Source organism: Melanotaenia boesemani, chromosome 3 (assembly GCF_017639745.1).
Source record: "Melanotaenia boesemani isolate fMelBoe1 chromosome 3, fMelBoe1.pri, whole genome shotgun sequence".
Classification (NCBI taxonomy): domain Eukaryota; kingdom Metazoa; phylum Chordata; class Actinopteri; order Atheriniformes; family Melanotaeniidae; genus Melanotaenia; species Melanotaenia boesemani.
Genome location: NC_055684.1, coordinates 13365584 through 13385365, shown reverse-complemented (window position 1 = coordinate 13385365; position 19782 = coordinate 13365584). Strand labels below are relative to the sequence as shown.

At 37.0% G+C, this 19782-nt stretch overlaps 1 protein-coding gene across 12 annotated transcripts in view; it reads right to left on the bottom strand.

The window, feature by feature from the left end:
* ptprt (protein tyrosine phosphatase receptor type T) overlaps positions 1 to 19782 on the bottom strand; it is a 360770-nt gene that overhangs the window by 49390 nt on the left and 291598 nt on the right. For all 12 annotated transcript variants that reach the window (XM_041980879.1, XM_041980882.1, XM_041980880.1 and 9 more), the window contains 2 exons: positions 6718 to 6810; positions 5020 to 5129 (listed from right to left, as the gene is read on the bottom strand). In XM_041980879.1, coding sequence (XP_041836813.1) covers positions 5020 to 5129; positions 6718 to 6810 — 203 coding nt within the window. The remainder of the gene's footprint in view (positions 1 to 5019; positions 5130 to 6717; positions 6811 to 19782) is intronic.

Genomic DNA, 19782 nt, shown 5'->3' with positions numbered 1-19782 from the left:
ACCCACATACTTTTTGCAATTTACAAAACAAAATAAAAAAGAACGAGTGTGCTTTAGTATAAATTGAACTTAAATCCAACCACCTGTCATCAGCAAACGTGACAGTGGATGCTCAGAATCACAGGTTTGAAATGAATGAAGCAAAGGGAAAAAAGAGAAAAGAAAGTCAGAAAGTCCAGGTTCATTGTTCTGCTGGTGTTCTCTGAAAGAGAAAATATTCAGTTGGTGCTTTGTTGCAGGAAAGCAGACAGATTGTCTGTCCTCCCTGCTGTGATGCTGGCCTATGTGACAAACCTTTCAAACTAAGCAAGGACAAAGCGTGCATATGTCAGTGGGTGTTCATGTGTGGCATGTCTACCACTTTATTTTTACATGAAACATTTGCTTAAACACTCTTTAGTAGGAGGAGACGTATACAATATTACTTTTATATCCAGAAAATGTTCAGGTCCAACATGTGTACACGATAACGTGCATATATGAGAAGAAGGTTCGTCATCCAAACCCCAAATCTCAAAGCTTGCCATACGGACACTGAACTATTTTTGAACAACCCCTGTAATACACTCAGGTCACTCACACACGCACACTCACATGCACTATGCTCCCTATAGGGACAAGTGAACTCTCCGTTTTGAGTCCATTAAGAGCTTAAGAAGGCCAGACAACAGCTTTCACTTTCAGACAGTGACATGACCTACATACACACCACCCCCCCACCACACGCATGTACACACTATAAATATATTGTGACAGGAAAACAGACACCCAAACTTATTGCTCAGTCAAGCAGAAAACTGATTCTTTTAAAGTGGTATATGTGCCCGAGTGTGTGTATGTGTGTGTGTATGAAAATACAGTATGCACTGTTGCATGCTGTGTATTCATTTACAAAAAAACTAGGATGAATCTCTGAGGTCGGAGGATTCTGTATCAAAGTCATGAACATGTGGGAATATTTACATTGTGTGCCCTTTTTCCAAGCAGAAAAAACAACTTAATCAAATTTATAATTTAAATTCCACTGCAGATTATTAATATTTTATATAGTAATCACAGAGTGGAGTGGGTGGGCACAACACCGATGAGTGGGTGCTTTTGCTTTCTGTTAATAATAAACCAAGTTGAAACTTATAGTAAGACAAAAACAAAAACATCTTGGACCTTATACTGGTTTAACTTGTCAAAACATGTTGGCAAAAAAGAAAAAACAGTTTCTGTAAGTTTTTTTGTTCAGTCTTCAAATTGATTTTATCTAGATGCTCCATTCTCCTCAATCTGATCGCACAAGCAGACAAATTATCTTTAATAATGGAGCATAAATCACAGTGAGGGATACCTTACAGCCTGGACATAGTGGCTGCTTAACTTGTCCACCTAGTCAGGTTCGTAACAGTGTTGGATTTTGCTTTAAATGGAAAAGGTGTTTCTCCCACTGGGGAGCACAATGTTGACAGTGTGGCAGCTGCCAATGTTAGTGAGGTTAATGGTTTTCCACACTGGGGGTCAAATCACACACACAGACTGGAACAAGAAGGCACCATATGGGGTTGGGGGTGGGATAAAACTGTCTTACACATACATGAAAGACAACTGCTATGCTGTTATTTAAGATATATTACATGTACCCAGAGAATTCCTCTCATACATTCATTCACATCAGTGTGAGCTGCCACTCGCACCCAGCTTTTTGTTGATGTATCGGCTGAGCACATTTTTCTTGTGTGGCATCAGAAATGTGTAATTGGTCAGAACTTTGAAGTGGGTGTGGTTTATGCATACAAGCAGGAAGTGGAAAGTTATGCTTTTCCACTGATGCAAAAAGGTTAAACAAGGCTGAATGGGCAGTTTTTATGAACAGCTGGTCAAGAAAATCTATACAACATGTGTGGTAGATAAAGACAAGACACTGCTGCATGCACAACCATGGATAAAGTTTCTCGTGAAATATGAAATAACCAAAAGGAAAGTTTTGCTGTTCTTGCCACCTTGAGAGCAACAACAAGGTTCTGTACTCTAGTGGCGTATTTAACATGCTTAAACCTTTGGGGTGTGGTTTCTTAGCTTTGTGAACAATTCAGTCAGTTGTTGATGCAGCTTTAATCAGCTGAAAAAAAGAGACGTTGTAAGCTGCAGTGGTCAAGCAAGCTCCAGAATAAATGAGGAGAGAGAGACGTGAAATCAGAACAACATAAAACAGACCTCAAATCTTTCACATCAGTTATTATTTTAACCCAGTAGAAATAACATGGGTAGAAAGTGAGTTTATTCAGCTGGCCTGGACTTACTAGTTTAACTTTCTGCGTGCCAACATTCTGCCGAGGACTGTCAGGGAGGAATGACACACTTTAAATCACCTAATCTGCCCTGTTCCTAAGAGCCTAAACTAGCTTTATGCTCCGCTCGGTAAAGTTCTGGCTGGTGTTGGTCAATATGAACAAAATACTGATGTAAAATGCTACGGTAAACCCTAAACCTGGTTAAAGAAACACAGCTTGCTCTGCCAGGTTTTAACAGCCATAAGACTGTAACACCAAACCAAAGTGGACTGTACAGTTAATTTACATGTAAAATAAAGTTAGTTTTAGAATTACGGGCTACTGATTTATTGTTATCTGCATTATTATTTCTGTGCTCATAAATTAAATATTAACTAAAGTTTATTTTGTTCAGTTTTTTACAGAAAATGATAATTTGTTTTGCAATATTTAAAAAAGAACACTTTAAAATGTCAGGCTAGAGACGACTTCATGAACTCCTGTCCTGTACGATCCGCTCTGTGTCCTCAGCTGCTGGTGACAGGCGGTACCTACCAGCACTTGAATTAAAACCTCTGTCTCTCTCTCTCTCTCTCTCTCACACACACACACACACACATGCATTCACACCCTCCACAATAAATCACATTCTCTCTCCCCTGAAACGTATCAGTGGGTTTAAACCCAAATGACAGGAGGTAAATGAAAATATAAGTTACAGTATCACGGAGAGACAATTTTCACCACGCATGCAGAGTCAGGAATAGAAAGCATCCATTCTTATGTGAGAGGGAGGCTCAAGGAGATAGAAACAGTCTTCCTACTGGCTTTATTATAAATGTATTTTTAGTGACACAAACAACAGGGAAAAAGGCTAGGAGAATAAAAAGAAGATGGAAAAAAAGATTGGTTCAGTAGAAAAATAAATGGATAACAGAGAAGGATGAGGATTTGGTAGTAAAATGAGCTTCTGGCAGAGAACCACAGATGAAGAATGATCGTGGAAATGGTATGTGATAAACTGTAAACAGCCAGCCGGACAGAGAAAAAGGAGAAAGATATCAAAGGAAAAACAATAGTGAAGAATTTTTTTTTCTTTTTTCTTTTTTTAAAGGCAGCAAGAAGGAAAAAACAAGAATGGAAAAGAAATTAAGCCAAAAAAAGAGAGAATGAAATGAAAGCAACTTATCTGTAGATGAAATAAGAACAGAAAAGAATGGAAGACAGATCCGAAAAGGTGTGTGTGTGCGTGTGTGTGTGTGTGTGTATGTATGTGATATGGGGATGAGGGGGGCAGACAAAAAAGAAAAAGTTAACTTGGGGGAAGAAAAAGTTTAAAACCTCAAATCATTCAAAAAAAAAAAAAAAAAAATAGAAAAATAAAATAAAATAAAAAAAACTTAATGCAAATATATACATATCTCATCAAACCACATTTTCATTCCCGACTGAACATATCAAACATTGAAACCAAGACATTTTAATTTTACCATTTTAGAGAAAATATTAGTTTGAATTTAATGGCAGCAACAGCTGGAACAGGTAAAATGGTAAAATATAATATCAATTCACAAAATGGAGATCGATATTTTTATATGTCCTCTTTTCTGGTAACATGACCCAAATCTCACGAGACTTGCCGAGTCTCGGCGAGATCTCATACACATATGTACACACAACTGGTTTCCTGTTTTGCCTCCATCCAAAGTCTGTTTCTCTTGCTACGATGATGTCACATTCAGATGTTTTCATTCACCAGTGTGGATTACATTCACCTGTAAAGTATGTTTACACATACACGTGCGCATGCACGAAGCTTTCCGTCAGAGGACAGAGTGCACGTGTTAGAAAACACTTCTACTAGATAAAAATCTAGTTTTCTAAATTTTGTCAGGGAGGTGAAGATGGAAGCCTCTTGGTCCAGTGAGGAGCATGAGGCCGATAGCATCATGGTCGTCATGGGAACGCACACAGCTGAATAAGCAGAATCTATGCCAATCTAGGAATTTCTAAATCGTATTACGGCTTTAAATGATTTTATTAACATCAACAGGTTATCTGAGATGTGAACTTTAGCAATATTTAGAGCAACTCCACTGAATGAGCTTATGAACCAAAATAATACCCACAATCGTTGGCAAAAATAAAAAAAAAATGACAATGGCTTGTTGCAGGTCTGCACTGTGTGAGTGCTTCTATTTAAGGATAAGATTTTAATCTGATGAAAAAACATCACTCTGCAGCAAAACCAGGTTTCTGTTTAAATGCGACCTCATGCAGCTAAATTGAGCCTGACACAGAAGTCCAACTCTTTACATCTAAGATGGTTTCAGATTTGCCCTGTGTGATATTATGTCTGTTTTATTTACTTATTTTTCAATTATAACACTTCTTTAAAGAACATCATGTCCAGATTCACTCTGGACATGATGTTAGTTCAGCTGAGGGCTGTGATATATATATATATATATATATATATATATATTACATAATAAATATACCTCTGACTCGCTATTTTACCTGCATTGTTATACTGTTATATTATATATTATTATATATTATTATATTATATTGTTATATTTTCTGGCTTTACAGGGGCATTTTATCATTACTGTTATCTGAGCTCTGTAGCTGTGGATCTCTGACCTTCTTATAGCAGCTTGTAACGCTGTCAGTTTACAGACTGAAAGACTGATTCTTTACCGTTTAGTCAAGCTCTTGTATTAAGCTTCAATACATTTATGAGTTTGTGTGTATTCACCTCATATTCTTCCTTAAAGCCATAGCCCTGTCCACATTTCATCTGTGTGATGTGTTGCAGGAGGTCCGCAACTCGGATAGCTGGCTGAAACTGGCCTGCCTGGAACTGACCTGCAGGAACAAAAATACAGAGCATCTTGAAACATGACATTCCCCCCGGATTAGATAAATGAGTACTTTATCATATATTGTCAGGCTGCTGCAAATGTGTTATTTATTTATTTATTCATATTTAGCAGTATAGAAAATGCATTACGTAAAATCTATTTAAAATGCAAAACATATGAGATCTACAGCAGATGATTTTTCTTTCTTTGAATTTAAAAATACTTCTCTAAAGTAAATCAGAGTTCAGAGAAAATCACTTTTACATGAGAGATCCTCAATGAGGCACCAGCTGCTCTGTTCCCATTTAGTTACAATTTTTATCAATCTTTTCTAAAATAAAGCTTCAGACTGAGGATCACAAATATGGGCTGTTGTGGCTGTGTTTGCAGAAAAACAGCATCTCATGTGGTATTATCTGCTGGGATGGGGTAAGTACTACTAATATAAAATTGACTAAAACCCTAAAAGACCTCCAGACTTTTTAGTTGCTTCTCTAAATAGTGATATATCTAGTTTACTCACTGACTAACTGGCCTATTAAGAAAGAAAAATAAAAACATGAAAGAAGTTAATTATCTTACAAGCTAAGGCTATAACCCCTTTCAAGTGGTTTCAGTGCTGGTTCAGGGCTTATGATATTCATTACCTCACTTACCTCCTACAAGTGTATTCTGAATTTCTGTGGATAACTACAATATAGAGAGACAGTCACTACTTATCAGTTAGTTTAATTTCCCTGCAAACTTTGTCCTGATATCACGATATACGGTTTATAATTGTGTTTGTAAAAGCTCTTTATAAAGTCGACCAGTGTTTATGAACAGCAGCTGCAAGCAGGATTTCTACACACAGTTTAAAGAGGTGTTTATAAAAAGTAGCTGGTGATATAAGAACATTCATGAATTTATTTAAAAAGTTGCAATTAAAGTTTATAGATCCAGATTAGTCAGTTATGAATGCCTCTCTGCAACACAGCTGATGATATTAAAACGTGAAACAATAGGGAAACAAAAGGAAAAGTTCATGTCCTTCCCCTGCTGCTTCAAATTCATAGCCATGTTGATGCTTACTTTAGTTTTCTCTCTGGATTTAATCAGACTGGACACCAAACTGGATGTGAATTATAGTTTTAGTTGGTCTAGTTCAGGAATGGGGAATGTTCCTGGTGCACCCTGGCTGATGTGGCATCCACCCCAACTACCTTTTTTTTTTATTTTTTAAATTTTATTATTATTATTATTTCTTCTTCTTCTTCCCTCTTTTTTTCTTTATTTCCCTCTCTTCACATATGGTTGTATAATGTCCCATGGCCTGTCATTTTACACTTGTTACACTTGTCATCACAATATAAAAAATAAAAATAAAACATAGAACTTTATCTGTAAAGATAAAGAAACAACAACAATAAAAGATCAAAATCACTTTGGTTGGAAAACTCATCAGTAACAGATGATATTCTTACCTTTCTTCTAAACTAGGCAACTCATCACTGCTAATGGACACTAACCAAGTCACTAACCGGCTTCCTTACTAATTAGCTAACATGTTGCTAACTGACCAGCTAACAAAGCCACAAACCACTAGCACGTACCACTCTGGTAGGAGAGCTCCACAGACTCGCAGCCTCCATAGGGAAAACTCTGCAGGGTCAAGGAGGGCTGGGCAAGCGAAGGCTGGCTACTATCTGTTAATGAAGACAGAGATGTTACTATGACAACAGACTTTGTTACCCAACCTCACATATAAACTCAATATACATGTGCTTTACATACACTGTACCGGTGAGAAGATCAGTGGCAAATGATGAAGTGAAAGAGAAACTGAACGGGCCCGATGAAGGCTCAGATATTACACCAGTTATCTACAGTAGCTCTCCTCCATTAATGGAATAAACAGATTGAATGATGGATGGATGGAGACAGATTGATGGTTCATGGGTGTAAGTGTTGACAGAAGAAAAAACAATATAGGCTTTAACTAATTTACTCTAAGACGACGACCCCAATCTATTCCTTTACCTTAATTTTAATGCTTCATTTGTTCTCTGGAGAAGATTTAAAATGTGATGAAAACACATTCGCAGAGAAAACAAATCAGAGAAAAACTTTTACAAAAGGACAGGACACAATACAGAAAGAGCATGAAATGAACAAGGAAAGAGGCCCAATTTGTTTTCAAGTCTGATGAAGCCTATTCGATTTTAATACTAAACATGATAAAATCTCAACTAGGGCATATTTCAATTGCCTCATTGTGGCTTTAATAAATAAAAAGTCATTCTGCTCACTGATGAGGTGAAATGGTTTCTGACAACCACACACGCCAACAGACTCAATGAATGTGTGTGTTCTTGTGTGCGCGTGTCTCTAAAGGAACAGTTGTAATATGAAAATGCATGACTCCATGTTTTCTTAATAGAGCTATTTGCATGTTAATGATGGCTGAAGATTTATTAGTGGCCTTAAGTGGCTTCTCCAAAAATCCAATCCAAATGCTGGCTTCCCTTGACAAATGAAAAATGAGCCGGCATCACGGGTCAGTCTTCAGCTCCTACTTTAGTGTATGCTAATGTGTGTAAAACAACACACGGGCATATCTAATTGACTTACAATGGCTGATTCAAAATAGTTGGCAAATCTTGTGTGAATGAAGGAGGGCGATATAAAAGTAACTGACAGAATGAGAAAGTGATGGAGAATTAAAGGAGAAAAGAGCTGGTAGAAGAGGTGTTTAGGAGGTAAAAAGAAGACTCAAAAGAGAAATGAAGAAATGATATAAAGGGAGAGGGTGTAAAAGAGACTAAAGAAATGTCACTATAGAGAAAAAAACTGAGATTTATTGCAGTTATTACAATTTTTTAAAGTGGTTTTGAGTAATAGTTGTCCCAGTTTCTGTTAAGCTTTTAACACTGACCAAAAAAAAGGCAACTAAAAAAGACAATAGCTGTATCAATATGTAACAGATGAATAGTGGGTTAGTAGAAGTGGTGGGCAGATCGATCCTAACATTGTTAATATCGATGCCAACATTGGTACAGATATTGATCTGTCATAGTGTACTAATATCAATACTTTAGTTTCATTGTCTTTCCTTTATGCAGTATGTGCTGCTGCTGCTAAAAATAATTTAATCAAAGTAGCGCTCTGGCCGTCTGTGTCTGTTAAGTGCTTCTCCCTCAGTGTGTGGATCAGTCACACTTTGCTCCTCCTCCTCCATCTTGTGTTTGGATGTTATGCTGTGACATGACTCAGGTGAGCAGGTAAACAAGCAATCAGGCAGGTACAGCCCAGCAGCACTCACACAAGCAGCATAAAACAAAAAGAAGGAAAAGAAGGGAGAGGAAAATAAAAACAACAGAAACAACTGTCGTGAAAGACTGTAAAATCGCAGATAAAAAATAATGTGAAAGAAAACAACGAACTTCAGAAACAGAGATATGAGAGAAATGCCCCCCTTTCCCCGACAGATCCAGACCCCGACACAGAGGCCGAGGAAAAACTGGCAGATGACTGTTAGTGTGGCAGAGAATATCCAGGTTACAGTAAAATAAGTTACATCTTAGTCACCTTAGACATTAGTTAATATTCATTTTCAATGTGCAATTGGTCATTTGTTATTTTAGTTAAGTCAGAAAGTATAAATTATACTCAGATCCTGATGTATTACATTTATTCCACTGTAACATTTTATTTAAATAAAATACATTTACTGGAAATTAAACAAACATAGTGGACATAGTATAGCTTAGATGTAAATATAATTACCCCTTTGTATTAACTTTAAAGGAATACTCTGTGATTACTATTTACATGACAAATATATTATTTCACTTTGTCAATTTCTTAGCAGTGGAGATTAATAATTTATTAATTAAAATATTCTAAAGAAAAAAAAAAAAAAACACTCAATATCATATTTCAGTATCACACTCCACCAGTTGGTAGTTTTTTTATTTAGGATCAAAACGTTTAGCTTAACCATCTGCAAAAACTTAATCAGTGGAAAACATGATTGTGCTTTTGGAATTTCATCTTCCTGCAAGAGACAAGCCACACTTGTGTTTTTAGTGAACAATCGTGTCCATTGCTTCTGCCATGTTCAGAAAAGCAGCATCAAAATGCAGACATCTGTGAACTAATGACTATAATACTTTGCTATTTCCTAACCTCCCAAAAAAATTCTTAAACTGAGGAAAATCTCAGAATTTGTTGAGAATTTTGGCTCTTTTTTCCCCTCCATTTTGTTTATTTAATAGCTTTTTTAAGCAGACATCATCTGCCTTCTTCCTCTGTTTTGTAGTTGCCATAAATATGTTGAAAATGGTTAGAAATGCTGCTACAACAGTATCATGGCTCAGGAGGGCATTGAGCTGCCATGTCAGATGGTGGCCAGTGGGGAAAATTTGGAATTCAGTACGTTGCTCACATTGGGACATAAAGCACCAACAACCACTAATGTACAACAAACACAGCCACCTGATATCAAAGGCCATCAGCGATGGCAGTTTTACATACAATTACACACTCACCAACACTTCCCAAGGCTTCACACTGCTCCATCCAAGTTCACAGGTTCTTTATTATTTATTTTTATTATTATTGTGTGTTTGAATGAAAATACTTCACTTCATATTAAGCACATGGTCATATAGAATTCTTTTCCTGCATTAGTGCACGCTTGTACATGTCTCTGCAGACCTCTCTGTGTGTGTGGACGGTAAACTCACCAAGGTCATATATGCATTAAGCCAGGCATGAAATGGAGTCATAGCAGCAGCTCCACAACACTGACTATGATGAAGACATCTCAATGCTAATGGGGAGATTTATTGACCCCACAGGCACAAAGGTGCGCATGTGTGTATAGCACATAGACATGAGGGCAGTGTTGAGTGTGTATGGCTAGTGTGTGTTGATAATATAAGAAAGGGTGCTGCTTTAGAGACAATTGTGTGTTGGGAGTAAGTATGTGTGTGAAGGCCATTTTTGCTTTCAGTGAGTGTGTATGTTAATGCAGTCCTTCATGCTTGGCAGTGTGCTATAAAGTTCCTTCCTCCTACCCTGTGACTTTATTAAGACTCAGTTATGGATGAGTTCGATTCTTGATATTACTGTGTTACCTCTTAACCCCTTCAACACCAACACGCTGTACCCTCCACCTGTATGTGTGTACCATCTACCATTTCGCAAAGAGGCGAATTTGACTTGTACAGCACTGTAGCCTTTATTTCCTGCATAAAGAAAGTGTCTGCATCACCAATGCAGGCATGTGTTCACTTCACCACCAACATCAGGCTTTAAATTAACATTATGTAACTTTCCATCCTTATTTGTTTCTGACTCATTTTGATGGCACAGTGGCTTTATAATTAACATTCCTCAAGCGTTTGTTACCCAGAACCATCCCGAGATCCCCAGGATGCCGGGTCACTTTACAGCAGCATTCGGCTTTGCATTGCATGCCAGCAACTGGATATCAACACAATGGCTGTGTGAAAAAAAATAGAGAAAGTGACAGAGCAAGAGACTTTTATCATCTAGGGAGAGCTCAGAGAAGATTCAGCTTTCAGTTTGGATATTGAATTAATTGTTGTTAGAGGGCACCTCACTGAGAAAATCTGTCAAAGTTCATTAGTGCAACTTTAAAGTCCAATTTTAAAGTGTTTTATCAGTTTCAGTCCTTTGATAAACGATAATTATGCATACATGCTATTTGCGTGTATCTACTAATTTTAAACAGTGGCACTCTGCTCTACTCTGGGCAGTGATGAGAGTAACGGCGTTAAAACAAACGGCCTTACTAGCAGCATTGCCTTTTCAGTAGCAGGTAATCTAACTAAATACTCTTTCCATTGTTACAACACCAGTACTGTTACTGATGGTGAAATGTTACTGATTATAGTGCGTGTGAACATGAGTGGTTGTTTTATCTGTCCAGGGTGTACCCTGGCTCTTTCCTGGGCTCCAAACCACCGCGACCCTGAAATGGACTAAGCGGTATAGAAAATGAATGAATGAATGAATGAATGAATGAAGTTGGAGGCATTGAAGAGGGTCCTCGGTCCTAATGCTAGACAGAGTTTTATGCAATGTAGAATCCCACATCAGGTTGCTATGCAAAGGCAGGGCTGGCAAGGATGTTCGATACATTCTGTCAGCTGTGTGAGCAATGCCAACAGTCAACAGCAAATTATATGCACATGTGCTGGAGCTGTCCTTCCATAAGAAAGTTCTGGACTGAAATCTTTCACACTGTCTGAATCACTGGATTGACATTCCTCCTGATGCTCTTCCTGCCTGTTTGCAATGCGCCCACACACAATCACAATTTCCACTTATAAAAAATATTTCACTGCATCATGGCCTCTATGGTAATGAATGTCGGTTCTCATTAGACTGAAGTTTTCTTTTTCTTTTTAAATTTGAATTTTTTAACAATTTCATTTAAATTTCTCCTTTAAATATAAATACATGACGGCACTATTATAGATGATGTGATTTTACATAACTGCATATGTTTATAATTGCTAATACACTAAAAGATATTGTTTACCACTGACAACACCTGAAGATTATTGGATATTATTGGATATCTGTTCAGTGTTTCCTCTACCATTGTACTACGGGGACTTGTTGTACCTTTCACATCAGTGGAAAAGTGGATACGGCAACTCTCCGCTTCACTCTTGATTTATACACACCCACTTCAAATTTTCAACCAATCACACAATCGTTCTCCCAGAAAAAAAGTTCTGCTCAGCTGAGGTGTTGAGAAAAATTGCAAGAACTACCAACCCAGAGCCATGAGAACAAAAGAATATGTCATTCTGTTGTTGAGTCCTTTGAGTACTTAGTGTTTAACATCAGAGTGTGTAACAAGTTTTTTTTGTTTTGTTTTGTTTTGTTTAGAGAAGGTGTCAGGGAATCGTGGGTAATTTCTAACAGTATTTTATTTTTTATTTTTTTACTACTTTTGTAACCACAAGTTCATTGTGGTTATTGTCTTTCTGAAAATGTTCTACAAACAAAAGAAAAAAGATTTCTAAAGTCTTACAATGTCTAAGTCAGAGTCAGAAAACGCTGAAAAATTCAACAAATTGTACTCAATGGTTTTTATATCCAATTACTGCCATTTCCAGCCGTCCAAGAATTTACTTGATTATAGTGGGGGAAATATGTGTATGTGTATTGATCGAAGACACTGTGTATCCATCAGCCTCCAGAAGAGTCAGACAATAACTTAAATTCAAATTAAAACTATGAACACCACAAAACACTCTTAAAACATAAGCATGATCATTCATGTACTGACTAACAAAAATAGTGGATAAATAGCAATAATCTAACTTGCTGTTTGACTTTATCACCCTGAAAACAAATTTGCGTTAATGCAACTGTTTTTAATTTTTAATCTTACTGACTACAAATATACAACTTACACAAGTGGATTTAACAAGCTCATCAAAACATTATTACAATGACAGTCTGTTGTATTCAGCGCGTCATTTTAAATATGCGATACTCTGAAACAGAAATATTGTGCTCTGCAAAGCTTTCAACAATAAAGGTTAAGAGCTGGATGCACTCACGCTGCTTGGAGACAGATTTTTTTACATCTAGCATCTAAAAACAAAGTAGGAAAGCTTTGGCTGTTAAGTTAATCTCTATCCCACTCCTACTCCTTCTCTCTGTCTTTGAAGCACAAGGTCAAGTTCAACTTCGTTTCACTGCAGAAGAACCAGGCCAGTGAATTCTCTTCGGTAGGGATGAAGAATCTCTCCAATCTATGAAACACATTACAGTCTGTAGAGGAAGAGTAAGGCGCTAACAGAAAAATGGAGAACACAAGTGCAGATGTGATGATGTAAAGGGGAGGAGGGGGAAACTGGAGGATATTTAGGTGGACTGCAAATAGTGATCAGTTTTTAAAGAGAGGAAAATAAATCAAACATCCTAGAGCCCAACCATAGCTATGATGGGACATTTTATACATCATAGCAAAACATTTCCAATGAAACTAGTGTATTCATGTGCTTGTCTAAAATAATCATAGTATATAGCATTAGCTAGCTTATGCTCAACATTTACAATGCAGAGCAATTAAGAATAAGGAATTATTTTTGTGTTAGGAATAAATAATAGAGAAGTATCGTAGAGTCTGACAGGTCTTGTTTTATAGTACATATACCTGTATATTTGAATATTCTGATAACAATCTCAGACAAGTTTGATCATTAGACTACGTTAACACTCAGGTCTTAATGCACAATTACAATGTTTGCTGAGATCTCATTTTTTGCATGTTCATGTTTATAAATTGATGCGGCCACCATCAGACTCCAGTATGAACTGTCTACGGCCCCAAAGTGACCCATGTACGCAGAGGAAGATGTGATGTCACACACAGCCCACTGTGTTTACAGATGTAAATATGGATGATACACTTGTTGGCATGTGTGTATCAGTTTCAAAGTTGTTATGTGATCAGAGCTGAAAAACACCATGATACATTATTGTTCCATCCATTGTTTACACTTGCCATGTAAAAGTGGATTGCCCACTTTGAATGGATGGAGTTTGGATGGCTGACAGACAGCCACCATATTCCAACAAGGTTGCTATGGCAGCAAGGTGGTGATGGAGTGAGGTTTTGGGCTGGAATAATGAGATATGTAAGATGACAAGTCCCTTTAAGGCAGCCTAAAGGCGTCAAAAACAAACCAAAAAAAAATAAATAAAAAATACAAAAAAACTTTGCAACAAACCTACAGTTTCTAACTGACCATTTTCTGCCAGGACACAAAAAGAAGCACAGTGTCTTCTGTAGTAAAGGCAACACTCCATCCCATGGTGCAAAAAATACCACTGAAACTTTGGCTGCTATGGTATAAAAAGAAAAAAAACCCATGGTGAGGCCACCATAATTCCCTGACCTCAACCCTACAAATAACCTGTGGAGAATCCTTAAAAGGAAGATCTATAAGGATTTTCGGGGGGGGGGCAGTAGAAACAGCAATTTAGGGAGGTAGTTCTGGTGTCCTCCAATGAGATCCATGGAAACTCTCCATGGACTCCAAGTGGTGTGTCCAAGGTGATATCAAAGAAGGCCAGTGATGTTCATATGGAACTGGATCCTGAAAATGTTTTTTGATTTGTTTTTAGAAAAAGTATCACTTGCGTAAGAGAGAAACAGAGAGAGAAAGAAAGAAACACCAATACTTGTTGGTGAACATTCTTTTAAAGCTGTTATGCAGAAAACTCTGGACCACTGGATTTTGAGTTATTGGAAAATACTAATGCTAATTATGCAATTTTTTTTAACATTGATAGTTTTGTTCAATAAAATCCAGATTATTATTTAACCAATATAATAACTGATTATTTAAAAAATGGTATTTCCTGTCATGTTAGAGAAAAATGAGTGAGGAAAAAGAATATGGACAAAAAAAAAAGAAAGTGCTGAGGTTGGGAAACAAAGAAAATTTAGAAAAACACATTGTTTATTTTAATTTAAATTTTTTTGTTTGCAAATTCAACTTTATGAACTTTGTATACTGAAATACAGGAGTGCACGAAAAATGAAATGAGATGAAGAAGGTAAGGCATATATAAGACGGAGGAAAAAGTAAAGAAACATAGATCAGCAGCAGAAGATATATCTAGACTGAAGGTTGCAGAGATCAACTGGTCTAGACAATATTCCAGTGGTTTACCTCATTTCATGACATGATGAAAGAAGTGACTCACAAAGGCCAGCCCACTATATACTCTGTGTGTGTGTGCACAGTGTTTGACATAGATGAGTGTGTTTGCATGGACAGACTCTTCTGAACAGAGAAATCCAAGGGTGTGTGGGCAGGTGTATGTGCATGAGTTAGCTTCAGAGCGATCTGTGGATTCACCAAGCTGCTGCACAGCAGACACACAAATCTACTTCACAGGACAGTTTAAAGAAAAAAGCACATGTCACCATTTAGAAGCAGACTCAAATTAAATGGATCCTTCAGCCTGCGAGGTTCTGCACAAGGGTCATTAAATAAGTCATTTGTGTTGAAGCAGAGAAACAATGAAAACCTGCAGGACTGCAGGCCTCTGAGCTGAGTAATCCTGGTGTAGATTATTTGAAGGGTCTTTGGTGGGTCTAATGATCAGAATTTTTCTTTGAGCGAGGATGTTCAGTTTAATGGGGTATGGAGACAGTTTGTAAGTCACTGTTCAGAATGTGATTTGTGGTGATTTCTTTCTGACAGATGACAATAATTAATTGAAATGTGAGAAATAAAAATAATTTAATAAATAATGTCGTTTTAATACTGCTAAAAAACAGATAGACCAAGTTTTTACTACACTTAAAGGGGTAGTGGACCCAAAAATGTGTGTTTTTTTGAGCTTTAAACAACACAGTATTACTTAACTGTGATGAAAACCACATACACTATTGATAAAATTTGTAATTTTTTAGTTTATTTTAATTTTTGTGGCTAAAAAATGGCTCATAACGCCCTCTACAGGGTAAAACCAGGTTATGATTTTCGTGACATAGAGAGGTTATCCACGTCAGAAGAAAATTTTAAAAACCCCACAGCCCCTCCCTCCAGATGCAAACAGATGGGTCCTCGCCTTGCAGGCATAGAAAACCACGCCCACCATCGCATATGAAGGGATCTAATATGGTGTAGATTTGCTAGTTTCAGACTTCTATTCTTTCACAGAGTTTCTGATTAAATATTCCTGCAATGGGATGAATTTGTGCTTTTGAGGAGTGTAAAAGTAACACCGGACAGAGGACAGATCCTCATCTGTCGACAGATAGCAGCTCAAGAGCTCAGACTGATACGGTTCAGGACCACCTTGTTCATGTGTAGCTGATGAGATTCAGGAGGGGAAAGGTCTTCCACCTCAAAGACCTTTCTATGGCGTAGGTGCTTAGTGAATCTTGCTTTCCATCTAGCTAGTGAGCTGAGCTGCTGTCTGTCAATCATTTCTTCCTGTGTATCCCGACCTGTCCACTCTCCCCCTGATCAACCCCAAATCTCCCACCCCAACCCTTGCAGCTTCAGGCATTTCTCAAATTCAGCAGTGGGTGGAGTTACGCAAAAAAGTAGAGGGAGAAGTTGCACTTTATTGGCTTCAGATAATTTCAGCTGAGACCAACCAAAATGCAAACATTTCCATGAGTTATGTGTTGCTTGTAGTGTATTAAAATACAGCTTCCTGTTGCCTCTGAATAATAATAGTATCGAAACAGGATGCCAGGAGACATTACTCTGAAATGTGACAGCAGCCTTTGTCGTTCTTTGAAAACTTTAGCTAATAATGATAATTCAGCTTGCCTCTACACTGGAAATTTTTATACTATGAGTTATTTTCTCTTTCAATAATTCTCCCATCTTTAAAGATACCTAATAAGCTTAAATATGAAGCTATGATACAATATTTGCATGTCCCATTATTATGATTATTACTATTTGTAAAATTATTTTATCATCTTTCTTATCACATATGTTCATCCATGTTACTAATTATTAAGTTTGTTTTAACTTTGTCCTCATGCTGCATAAATGCTGAGCTGTTTGTGTTCTTGCAACATATTCTTACACTTTAGGTTACCTAGGATGTTAATTTTACAGGTGTGGCTTTTTTTTTTTTTTTTATCATGGGCAATATTGGCACCGCCCAGCTAACAGACTGAAATAGACAGAGACCACTGGAATATGAGCTGTGTAAGCAGGCATTCAAGATGTGGCTTTAAAACACCAGACTATCTCTCAGCTGCACTCACCTTCAATTACCCAGCAGTGCCACATTATGGCCAAACAAAATGACTGCCATTAGCTATAATCACCTTACATGCAGCCTAATGCTACGCTGAACTAGACTGGGAAAATAATTGCCTTTCTGTAACGCTGTGGTAGAACTGCTTCCAATACCAGCAGGATTGAAGATAGAAATTATGTGGTTTCTGCACAGGTGGTATCTCTGGACCATCTTACTTCCACTATGCAGAGGGTCAGTGCAAAGTGTTCCAAGGGATGAGCATTCTGAAAATATATACAAAAACAAGTAGAATGAGTCCTTACTGAGGTCTGCCGAATGATATCTTCTTATTATTTTTTTTTTTTATTGAATTATGTACTCTGAAAGAAATATAATGTATAATTACATACTGTTTAGCACATATGATATAGAATTACAGCTAATGTTTTTTGTTTTTACATGACAAAATCTGGTTTATATGTCAGTTCAACGTCCTTTCACATCTTTCTCTACATGTCAGTAGTTCACAAACATCATGCTGTGTATGGTGGTTTGCTCTTTTGACTAAAAGTAATAAACATGGAAAAAACTTAACAACACCAATGCGACATAAAAAAACTGTTGAAGAGAAAGACAGCATAAATCGAGGAAATAAACCTGAGGCTTAATTTCTAAAAGATTTAATAACTACCTATCTTGAAGCCACAAATAATCAGGAACAAAAAGAAAAAGTAAATACAGGATTCTTCAAAGTCTTATCACACTAAAAATTGATTAAAATCACTGCTGTTTAAGCCTTAGTTTAAATTTTCTGGATCTTCCAGCTTTTTAAATGCAGTAAAGCGTTTTTACAGGAACAGGATTTTACAAGGGAGGATTACTGGCATAGTTTTTGTTTGTTTGCTCTTATTCCTCTGTGTTTCTATATGTGTAATGGTACTTGTGCAACTGAGTGTACCTAATTAACCACAAAAGACTCCTGATCCACGGTAAATCATGGCTTTGGTGTGAACAGCACTGGAGGCCTGTCCTTGGCACGGTGCAAAAGGCTGACTGTTGCTTTGTGAGCTGACAGAGGACAGTGTTGCGTAACCTTTTAACGCACATTTGGTGTCTGAGAAATTGATTTTTTGAGGAAAACGTGTTTGCACATGAAATGCGTGCTGTGCTGCGGTGGCTTTCTACTGATCCACAGGATTTGTGTCACATCAGTGTTAAAATTGTGCAGGGTGTATGTGCATATGGATATTTAAGAGCTTGTCCTTCTTTAAGTACATGCAACATTCTTATGTGTCATTGTTTCTTGAACATCCCATATCTGTTTACGTGTGTGGTGTATTAAGCGTGTTGTCTCTGGATTGAAGCAAGATACTGTGATGCCATTTCAATAGCTAAAGAAACACCTGAGCTAGGGAAAACACAAACAGCTAAACCCAGCTCTGTGTAGTGGATTTCCTCGAGCTCCTGTTCCCTTTGTTTGATCTTTCAATCTGTACGCCTCTTTTAGCGCCATCATAATAACTTTCGCCTCTTTCTCTGAAACTCTCTGTGTCTCTTTAAGCCATTGAAAAATTATTCTCACTGCCACCATTCAAAATGCAAGGGCTGTTATCCATTTTGAAAAAGCCTAAAAGATGTTGGGACAGCTTTAAAGGTTGGATTCTTGCTTCCAGAATCAAATAATTTTCATCCCTTTATCTCATGATGAAATTCAGCAGCTTTTGGAGGACACCTGAAAAACATACTGGATGCTTAGTGTGCTAAGTGTGAATTTGCAGAAATCAGTAAGGCTTTTTTATATCCAGACGAAAATAATTTGTTTACCCTGCTGAAAATTTTCTTACTACTTCTGTTTTTTTTTTTTTTACTTATTTGTTTTCTACCTATTTGTGTTGTTAGAGCATTTATTAGGGTGTTGAATTGATCTGTTTCCTGTCTTGAGGCAAAACAGAGGCGGTTTTGTTTGTTTTATAAATGTATGCCAATTTTAATAAGAGGATACAACCTACAGTTAACTTCTTCTAATAAAACCAGTTAGACTGACAGTAATTAAACTGGTGAAAGTGATGAAATGTTCCTACATTAACCTCAGAATGTAAGTAAATGAAGTTAATAACTTCCTAATGAAATGCAGTTTGAATATTTTCTGGTCATTTTATTTTCAGATCATATTAAAGTTATTAGTAAAACATCTTGAGCAAGCAAGTTGACAAATATTTAATTGTTAATTTTCATTTCCTAACTTTATGACACTTTTTCTTTTCTCCTGTTCCATTTCTCATGCTCTTCATTTTTCTTTATTTTTAATAATGATGATATGGAAGCAGGCTTCATAGTCAATTGTGAAGATTCATCTAGCCACCAATTTACTGCTTTAGTCAATAACGTAATTGCTCTGCTCAGCAAACAGCAACAAGTGCTGAAGCCATATAATGAAAATGGATGGATGGACTTGAATATGATGATAAAGGTCTAAGATTAGTGGGGCAATCCGCACCAGAGGGATGACCGTGGATAAATATGGAGAAAAGGCAGAATGATAGAAACAGGATGCGATAAAAGCTTAAAAAAGGGAGGCTGGCTGGGTGGAAACAAAGACCAACTTAAAATGGATTAACAATAGATAAGAAAATCAATGAATGTAAACAGCAGTGAGTGAAAAATATTGCTTTAAACATTACATTTTTCCTGCTGTATCATGCATTTACTCTAATCTATAGTCTCTTTCCAAGTAGCAGATTTTTTGTCACAGTAATGATCAAAGTTTTGTTTTACATCTCTTGATTTTCTGTCTAACTGTAATATGAGCAGATGGCTCCATAAAATGCTAATGTCATTCCATGAAGATGTATGACAGGGAATTTCTGCCAGTGCATAAATCACTCGAGCCCTGATGTGCA